This window comes from Vigna unguiculata, chromosome 5 (assembly GCF_004118075.2).
Source record: "Vigna unguiculata cultivar IT97K-499-35 chromosome 5, ASM411807v1, whole genome shotgun sequence".
Lineage (NCBI taxonomy): Eukaryota > Viridiplantae > Streptophyta > Magnoliopsida > Fabales > Fabaceae > Vigna > Vigna unguiculata.
Window position 1 is genome coordinate 29,979,255 of NC_040283.1, and position 10,292 is coordinate 29,989,546.

Consider the following 10,292-nt stretch of genomic DNA (forward strand, 5'->3'; position numbering starts at 1 on the left):
AAGGCAAAGATGGAATAAAAACAATGAGGGTGTGCAAAGTTAACAAAACACATGGTGTAATGAATAATTAATGTGTGGTGGGTGTATTAATGACAAGAGAGATTGGTGAAAATGATGAAGATTGGGCATATTATTGTGCCTCTACATAATAGGAAGTGTTAAAACAACATGTGCACTTAAAACGCAATACGAGAAGTAACAAATAGGCCAATAATTCAACACAATATAGTGAGGAACTTACATTCAGCGAAACTTGCTTAAGAATCCACGTCAGTAACAACCTTCCCCTCCTAGTCGTGTTAAAGTGAAAAAAAAGTTGACGAAATAGTATTATGAATTATGATCGGAAAAAGAGTGAAGTATCTAGAATCCTCCTCCCTCACCCTTCTTGCCCCTCCTACTTGATGTGTTTATATACACAATACTATAACTATAAGGTAATGATCTCACAATAAAGTTCGCCTTAATTACAAAGAATTGTAAAAAGCAAGAATTGGTCCTAATAAGATCACATCATGGGGAATCAAATCAAAGCACAATATCAATCACCATTAGTAATATTGATTCTAATAATTAAAAGAGATGATGCTTCAAATTATCATAATCATATCATTATTTTCTCCATCTCGAACAAATGTGGTAAAAAAAGCAAAGAGATAGGGTAAAAGTAGTAAAGAGGAGGCAGAAAACCAAAGGGTAGTGTGGGTGTGTAAAAAAAATGGGCTAAAAGAATAAAAATCAAGGTGTAAAAGAAAAACACAAATAGAAGGTTGGAAATGTCAAAAACAATTGAGCCTAATGAACAAAAAATTCTTTATTAATTATTTATATTTTTTATTTTTCATTTCTTTATTTCTTTATTTCATAAGAGATTTTTATTAAGCCGGACAAAATTGGGTCCTCATAGTTGGCTTACGAGGGTGATTGCAATCATCAATTGAACCAAGTATATCAACATTTAGTTTACTTGGAACATACAAAAGGGTGAAATAAGTAAAACTAAACTTGGGTACAATGGGGAATCTCAAAATATGACCACAAATATGGGAATAACAATTAGAAAGTCCATATAAAGCCAATAACATAAAGAACTTTGACCTTTGCTCTAGTTCTTAAGATGGAGTGGAGGTAGGAGGTAAAACCTCATTAAAGGCATGAAGAAGAGAATGAATTTTACCTAGACACCCAACCATTGGGCAATGATGTTTGGGAGCAACCACATTGAGAACATTGTGAGCAAACACCATAACTACGTTGAGTGTCATTGGTGTATAATAATTCTTCCTATTCCTAAACTTCTAAACATGTTTTGTAGGCACAAAGCATATGTTTAAAAGAGGAGCAAATAATAGACTTAAGAATGACAATTGAGCATAAATTTACAACCAACAAGAAACTTCACTAGCATCAATAGTATTCACACTCTAGGTAAGATGATCAACATATCCCTAACTCTTAAGCCAAAGTTTAATGTCTAATTCCTAACTCTAATTATTAGTGTCATCCAATTTATCAATATGTAGATGCATAATAACATAATTCGTATAGACTAACGAATTAAAAGAGTGACAGTAGAATAGGCCATATAAGAGGAGAGAGAAAACATTAAAAAACAAAGATCTCCAATTCGGTCAACAAGCATAGATTGAGAATGAAGAGGGGACAACAATTTCATTGTATGTGGTTGCTTGGAGAAGGGGCTACACGCACCGCCACATGTGACGCGTTAGATCGTATTGGGAGATCTGATCAATGTGATATCAATGACATAGTCATCATCTAGTCAAGATGATACGACTGGTGGTGTTGTCAATCCGAACAGTGGCTCTGGCGGCAGTCGGTGGCGACGTTTTTTGGGTGATAAAAAGAAAATAATGGATTTACCAGTAAACCCTAGCTTTAAATATCATGTTAAAATAATTAAAAAATAGGCATAAAAATTAATTCTATTGTGTAGAATATACAACAATGTATTTATTGTGAAAAATCATAAAAAAATATGCTATGAGTTCAAATACACATAATATTGTATCTAATAATATCTAATGATATCTTAAAAATATATACCAATACACGTATAAAATTAGAATTGTGATGATTTGGGAAAAATAATAAAAGAAAAATTGTGTTAGCAATTAAAATTGAGGACTTAAAAGGTCGATCATACTAGTTTTCTAGTACTTTGTAACCTAACATAATCAAAGACAAAGTTATTGTGAATTCTATAACAATTTTCTCTTTTGGAAATTCTAGAAATCTTGTAATGGGAGATATCGAGAGTAGGTTATCCCAAAGTCAATTTTACAAAAGGTAAAATGTTATTTTGAAAATTATGAGGGCACAAATAGAAATTATAAGGGTACAAATAGAAATTATGTGGGTGCACAAAGAAAAAGCTTGTGCCCATGATTGAAAATACTGATTGTTGACATTTGTGGCTAGTGCATTGGACAATTATACTATCATATCAAACAAAGGTATGGCCATTTCTTTCTAGACTCCTATATTTTTTTGTGTGCATCTCATGGAGTTATTAAAAGACCAAATTGTGTCTCTTGTTTCCATTACCCTTTGCTGTTGCCGGTCCTTGTAATTGTCACCTTTCTTGTCTATGTGTTATGTCATAGATGGATTCAAGGAAGAAAGTGTTATGAATTGTATAATTCAAGTTTTTTTTTCATAAAAACTTTAAGCTGAAAGGCACTACGACTTCGATATTGTACAATTCGAAAGATAATTCTGGATTATATAGTCCAAAAAACAGTTTCAGATTACATAATCTAGGAGCTTTTGTTATGAAAAAAGGGACTTTTTTAACTATATAATCTATAAATATTTTTCATTCAAAAAGTGACATTTGAATTGCACAAACTAGAAGTCAATAAAACTTTAAGATTGCACAGTCGTGTGAAGTCATAATTTTGACATTCGGAATATGAATTTCGAAAAAAAAAAATTCAAATAAAAAATATTATTGAATTACACAATTTAATAAAACTTTTAGATTATACATTTTAAAAATAAAACTTCACAATCTCAAAGTTAAAAAAACTTTCAAATTACGTGATTTAAAAAACACTTTTAAGAAATAAAAAACTTCATATTTGTCGAGATGCAAAAACACGGCTAAATCCCAGGCGATCGCTCTGATGGTTTCATTAGTTTCAAATCAAGGAATCTAAGAGCTTATATTGAGAAATATGTACTCCGAAACTCAAAACACTAGTGTAAGGTCCACTTTTTCCGCTCTTAATGTTTAAGAGCCTAAATTTGTCTCTTGGGTCTAAGGTTAGTCCATAGGGTGTCCAAAACCCTATTCCAGCCCTAATTCACTTTTCGTGTCTCATTTTTCAGAAACGGACCAGTTTCCTCCTCGTTCTTAGAAGTTTGGCTAAACCAAGAAGAGAGGAAAAACTTCTTCACTTTTTCAAGCTTTTCTTGCCGTCTTCATGCAATGCTTGGCTTGGAATTTTGTGTTTTTGATAATTTCTTCTTCTTGGATGTATCTTTAAGGTGTCATGAAGCTTTAATCAATTTATTTCCACACCTCCATGAACTCAACTTAGCTGCAGCTGCATTAACATGCCTCAAAATATCCAAAGAACATTTATGCAACTAAAAATCTATTTTTAACATGTTTTTGTATATGATGCTCAATAAACCCAATTATAGGAAATCCCAATTAAATCAATCTTTAAACACGCAAATTCAATTAAAATACCAAGAATTAGACATTAAATAAGGGCAAAAATACGCACTCATCAGTTGCCTCCAAGTAGAGAAGTCGAGTTCTCTATTGATCTGGTACCAAGAACCGATCCAGTATCGATGGCTCCTTACCGTATGGCTCCGGCGGAGTTGGTGGAACTCAAGAAACAGATAGAGGAGTTATTAGGAAAATAGTTTATATGACCCAATACTTCGCCATAGGGAGCACTAGTGTGTTTGGTGAAGAAGCAGGATGGGAGCTAATGCCTGTGTGTGGACTATAGGTAGTTGAACAAGATGATTGTCAAGAATAAGTACCCCTTTCCAAGAATAAATGATATGATGGATCAGTTACATGGTGCATCGGTGTTTTCAAAGACTGATTTACGGTCGGGATATCACCAGATCTTGGCGAAGGCGGAAGATGTCCAGAAGACAGCCTTTAGATCCATATATGGGCACTACGAGTATGTGGTTATGCCTTTTGGTGTGACCAATGCTCTAGCTGTATTTATGGACTACATGAACAAAATCTTCAAGGCAGTTCTAGATAAGTTTGTCGTGGTTTTCATTGACGACATACTTATCTATTCCAAGACTCAAGAGGAGCACGCCGAGCACCTAAGGTTAGTGCTTGGTATTATGAGGGAGAAGCAGTTGTATGCGAAGTTGTCCAAGTGTAAATTCTAGATGGAGAAAGTATAATTCTTGGGGCATGTGATATCTACACAGGGTATTGTTGTAAATCCAGCAAAAGTGGAAGCAGTGATAAAGTGGGAAAGTCCTAAGTCAGCAACAAAGATCAGGAGCTTCGTGGGTTTAGCTGGCTACTATAGGAGATTCATAGAAGGATTCTTCAAAATAGTGGCGCCTTTGACACAACTTACCCGGAAGGACCAACCTTTTGCTTTGACTAATAGGTGTAAAGAAAGCTTTCGAGAGCTTAAGCAAAGGTTGACGAGTGCCCTAGTGTTAGTGATCCCTGACATTGATAAACCCTTTGAGGTTTATTGTTACGCCTCTCATCAGGGACTCGGTTGTGTATTGATGCAGGAGAATAAGGCAGTGGTGTATGCTTCGAGGTAGCTTAAGGTACATGAGAAGAACTACCCTATTCATGACCTAGAGTTAGTAGTAGTGGTGTTTGCCTTGAAGATCTGCAGACACTATCTCTATGGTGCCCAGTTTTGCGTGTTCAGTGATCACAAGAGCCTCAAATACATGTTTGATCAGAAGGAGCTGAACACGAGGCAAGGGAGATGGATAAAGTTCTTGAAGGACTATGATTTCGAATTTTTCTACCATCCAGGAAAGGCAAACGTGGTGGCAAATGCCTTGAGTAGGAAGACAGTGCATACAACACACCTGATGATCAAGGAGTTGGAGTTGCTATAGAGGTTCAAAGATATGAAGCTACAAGTTGAGTTGGGATCTGAGTCCATTAGATGTAGTACCCTAACTATATCTAGTGACTTTCTGAACTTGGTTAAGGAAAAGCAGTTGGTGGATGCTAGTTTGAAAGGGGTGAGAGAGTTGCTTGGGTTAGGTGAAGCAAAGGATTTTGCCTTGGGCAGTGACGGTGTATTGAGATTCAAAGGCAGGGTGTGTATACCTGAAGATGATGAGGTTAAAAGGTTGATCCTTGAGGAAGGACACAAGATTCGTCTTAGTTTGCATCCTGGCATGACTAAGATGTACCAAGATCTTAAGGAGACTTTCTGGTGGCAGGGCATGAAAAAGGATGTAGCTCAGTTTGTATCCGCATGTTTGACATGTTAAAAGGCAGAGGTAGAACATCAGAGGCCTGGTCGAATTCTATAGCCTTTGAACATACTGGTGCGGAAATGGGATAGCATAGCTATGGACTTTGTGACCCATTTGCCAGGAACCTTTAGAGGTCACGATACGATCTGGGTTGTGGTGGATTGATAGACCAAGAGTGCCCATTTCTTGGTAATGAACCTGAGAATCTCTATGGCCAAGTTAGCTCAACTGTACATTAAGGAAATAGTGAGATTACATGGGGTACCGTTGAGCATAGTTTCAGATAGAGATCTGCAGTTCACTTCCCGTTTCTGGCAAACGTTATAGAGTATTTTAGGTAGCAAGTTAACTATGAGTTCAGCCTACCATCCCCAGACTGATGGCTAGTCCGAGAGAACGATCCAGTCACTTGAGGATCTATTGAGGACATGCGTGTTGGATCATTTGGGTGCTTGGGATGAATTTTTTCCTTTGATAGAATTCACCTACAACAATAGTTTCCATGCGAGCATCGGCATGGCGTCATATGAGGCCCTTTATGGCAGGAAGTGCAGGATCCCTCTGTGTTGGTACTAAGATAGAGAACTAGTGCTAGTTGGACATGAATTTTTGGAACAAACTACAAAGAAAGTGAAGATGGTGAGGGATAGGTTACAGGCCTCTCAGAGTAGGCAAAAGGCTTATGCAAACCGAAGGAGGAGACCCTTGGAATTCATGGTGGAGATCACATATTCTTGAGGGTGACCCGAACCACTAGCGTGGGAAGGGCTATCCGATCGAGGAAGCTCTCTCCTAAGTTTCTTGGCCCTTATCAAATCTCGTGAAGGATTGGGCTTGTGGCTTATGAGATTGCTTTGCCTTCCTAGTTGGCCAATCTCCATCCAATATTTCATGCCTTGTAGTTAAGGAAGTATGTATTCAACCCATCTCATGTGTTGGAAGCCGAGGATGTACAAATCAGGGAGGATCTTACAATGGAAGTACCACCCATTGCTCTTGAGGATCGTTGGGTGGAATAACGCCGAGGAAAACCAGTCAGTCTTGTCAAGGTCATCTAGGACTAAAGGACAGATGACTCTACTTGGGAGCTAGAGAAGAATATGAGGAAGTCACATCCACATCAGTTTTCTGGTAAGTCTTAATTTTCGAGGTCGAAAATTTTTGCTGTTGGGGAGAATGTAAGGCCCACTTTTTCCACTCTTAATGTTTAAGAGACTAAACTTATCTGTTATGCCTAAGGCCATCCCATAGGATGCCTAAAAACCTTTTTCAAATCCTAATTCACTTTTGGTGTCTCATTTTTCAGAAACATACCAACTTCCTCCTCCCTCTTAGTACTGCACACGTGAGGTCTGCTAAGGTTTGAGTCAGTTCCCCTACGGGCCAGTCAAAAGCCTTCTCCAAGTAAGTCGAACATCATTTTTCCTCTTTTTCATCTCGAGTGTGTCAGTTCTGTATAGGGCCTTATAACACTATCTTCGTTCTGGTATGCATTTTTCAGCTTCTTAATCTGTTCCTGGAGTTGTGGTGCTCTTTGTTGGGTGCTTATCGTTGTCTGCTAGCATATATCCAGGTAAGGGAAGCTAGGGTTTCTCACATCTTTGCAATATGTTATTGTTTGGCTTCCGTTTCATGATTAAAATGCTTGATTGACGTTTGTGCTTGCATGAGATTGAACTGGATGTGGCCTTGTACTGTTTTCTTGGCTTGTCTGCGCGAATAGTGGAGAAACTTGATATTCTCGCCCAAGTGAGAGTACCAAAAACCCTCCCAGGTTTTAGCTTGCATTGTCGCTCAAGCGACGAACTCCCGTTTTGAGCGAAAGTCACCTCGCTCAGGCGAGGAGGTCTCGTCTAAGCGAGAACACACGAAAACCTCATTATTCCACTGCTCAAGCTCTTGCCTAGGCGAAAGGAGATCGCCTGAGCGAGAGAACCTCTCTTGCTTGAGCAAGTGCTTCCAGGCTGAGTGAGAATTGTGCAGGGACGTGCTCACGTGCTGTTTCTTCTCTATTTTTGATTTATGGTCACATAATTGATTGGATTACCCTATTTAAAGCATGAAATGTGTGAATATACATGTATTAAATGATTTATGGGCTGGAATTGATTAGCTTAGTATGAATATGCGTATGAAACATGATTGGGTGGTTGGTTGTATATTGGTATGAGATTGGTACGCATGATAAATCTATGGTTGGTTGGTGAGAAATGGCTATAATATGAGTTGGACGTAATTCCATGAACCTCTTTGTGAGATCTCATGGTGGTGTCGTATGTGATGGACGTAATTCCATGAACCTCTTGGTGAGACCTAATGGTGGTGCCTTATGTGATGGACGTAATTCCACGAACCTCTTAGTAAGGTTTCGTGGTGGTGCCTCAATGTATAAAATTAGGTAAGGATTCACGTAAGGATTACATCCTGAAACTCTAAAGAGTCAGTTACTCACACAGAGCGGACTGACTCAAGTTGTGAGAGTAGTAGGAGGCCCTAGTCTTTGACAAGATAATGACCTTAGATGTTTGAAGACTAACTGTCAACACCCAATTTCGTCTGGGTAAAAAATAAAAAAAATTTACTTTGAAAATAATTACGAGAAGGGAAAAATAAAAAAAAGTAAACATAGAGTATAAATATATTTTTTTATTATTCTTACTTTCTATCTTATTTTAACTTTAATTTTATCTTATTTTATTTTTATTATATATACATATCTTTTATTCTTATTTTTATTTTCATCTTGTTTTATTTTTATTTTATTTAAATTTTCATCGTATCTTATTTTATTTCTCTTTTCTTATTTTCGTTTTGCTTTTCTTTAAAAAAAAAAAAGAAGATAATATTAGGTATTAAAAAAATAAAATAAAAATGAAGTGATAAGTTGGGAAGTGGAAATCAACGTAAATTCTCTGCTTGCTGACCCTTCCCTCCCCATGCAAGAAAAATGTTCAAATTTTCATATTTTACTCCATCTCTACGTCTTAGTACACAAACAGAAATGTTGGGTATCTTTGTGTATCATTGTGGCAGTCATAGCACTAATAGGGCGGTTGGGAAGCATCCTGCCTTGTGCTTTTGGTCATCTTAGACTGTTCGTGCAAAGTATGAACGAAAGGGGAAACGGGCTCGGAAATAACAACAGAGTCATGTGAAAAGAAAAAGGGGGTTTCATAGCCATCAAGGAAAAAGAAGAGACAGGGAATTTTCTAAGCTATCAGCACCCTCGGACCCAACTGAAGGAAGAACTAGAACGAGAGGAAAGGAGTGATAATGGGATAAGCAGTTGCAAGAGGTAAGCACCCCAATCTTGAATAAATGAACGTTTGTGTGAGCATAATGTGTTCGTGTGTTGGGTTTGATGTGTTGTCTGTTGTTGCTTGAGTCAAATATATTGTGCTCTTTGTTGTTGTTTGAGTTTGGGAAACGAAATATGCTCCATCAAAATCGCGAGCATCATCGTGCACTCATCACCGTTCTCGTACAATCATCATGACCATCATAATCTTCTTCATCTTCCATTTATCCAACCTGTGCACAAAATAATTAAAAATAGAGAACCACTTCACCTCTCTTTAACATAACCACGCTACACCCACATCTTCTTCCTTGTTCAATTATATGCAGCCAACACGTAACTACCATTTCCGTTCTCGGTTTCCTCCACTCCACTCATCCAAAACTAGCCCATCCCATACGGTCACCAACGGGTATCATCACCTTCGCCCACACGTTCCACCTGCACAAATACACATAAACACCAGATTCCTCCATTATCATTTTCACATCCACCTGCATAAAATACCAAAATAAAAAAATAGAGAACCGAAACCCCAATTCCAGTGTGAAATACTCATGTTTCATCTTCCCCAATCATTCACACCCAAATACGAATCAGAAATAGAAAACCAAGAGAAGAAAGAAAATGATAATAGAGTGTGGTCGCGTGACGATCGCAGACCCAATCGCGGAGACCGACACAATGGTGACGAGTCGTAGAGTCTATGGCACCTTTCTCTCTCGTAGAAGAAAAGGATCGAGGATTGGAGATGAATGGGCGCCGCCGACGGTTGTAACCGCTGACGGCGATCTCTGGCAAGCGGGACCTCGCGGCCATGAAGCGGATCGGCCCAACCCTGTCTTGAACGCGCTGGAGAAGCGAAGGAGGAGACACTAGTGCAGGCGCGAGGTGGAGTGAAGGGCGATAGTGTCGCCGGTGAAGCCTCCAGCAGAGGTCGTTGGTGGTGGCTAAGAGGTGAACGCATGTTTCAGGGGTTGGAGTTGTGTTGGTGTCGAAAAGAAGGGGCTGCCATGAAGGAGGGTTTTAGCTTTAATTACGATTTTGTTTGTTTGAGAGAATAAAGGAAAGTGGCCTGCAATTTTGGACTTGTTTATAACTTACTTGGGCCTATTTCACTATTCTTCATAGGCTCCCCCATTTTACTTACCCATACCCCTATGTCATTGTGTGTTATTTTTGTTGAGTTTGTTTACTTCCTCGCGCACCTGAACAATTGTTATTCTCGCACCCCACGTTTCTATTGGTCTTGTTTTGGGTTTGATTGTTTTTGTTGGTTGCACCCTAGTTTACTCTTTTTTGTATTTTTTACTCTATTTTCAAATTTTACCCATTACACCCATTATTTACGTTTGCACCCTTCATGCCTTTACTAATTGCACCTGTTTTTCTCAGTTCACACCTTCATTTTATTTTCACTTATTTTCAAACTTTACTCATTGCACCCCGTTATGTTTTATTCCTACACCCTCCATGCATTTTTATTATTATTCATTTTCCATTTTTTATCTTCATTTTATTT

The 10,292-nt window shown here is 38.1% G+C and overlaps 1 protein-coding gene across 2 annotated transcripts; it reads right to left on the reverse strand.

Annotated features, from left to right (window-relative positions):
- Window positions 1-8,336: 8,336 nt before the first annotated feature.
- Window positions 8,337-9,969, reverse strand: LOC114185684. Of its 2 annotated transcripts, none has more exons than XR_003604884.1 (2): window positions 9,434-9,969; window positions 8,337-9,211 (listed from the first exon to the last, which is right to left on the reverse strand). XR_003604884.1 is itself a non-coding variant. In XM_028073555.1 (2 exons), the coding sequence occupies exons 1-2, from the start codon at window positions 9,735-9,737 to the stop codon at window positions 9,145-9,147; spliced, it is 321 nt and encodes a 106-aa protein (XP_027929356.1). In that variant the 5' UTR covers window positions 9,738-9,937; the 3' UTR covers window positions 8,352-9,144. The 2 variants fall into 2 exon arrangements, 1 of the variants encoding a protein (XP_027929356.1); XM_028073555.1 differs by having other exon boundaries at window positions 8,352-9,211; window positions 9,484-9,937.
- Between the last annotated feature and the right edge of the window lie 323 nt (window positions 9,970-10,292).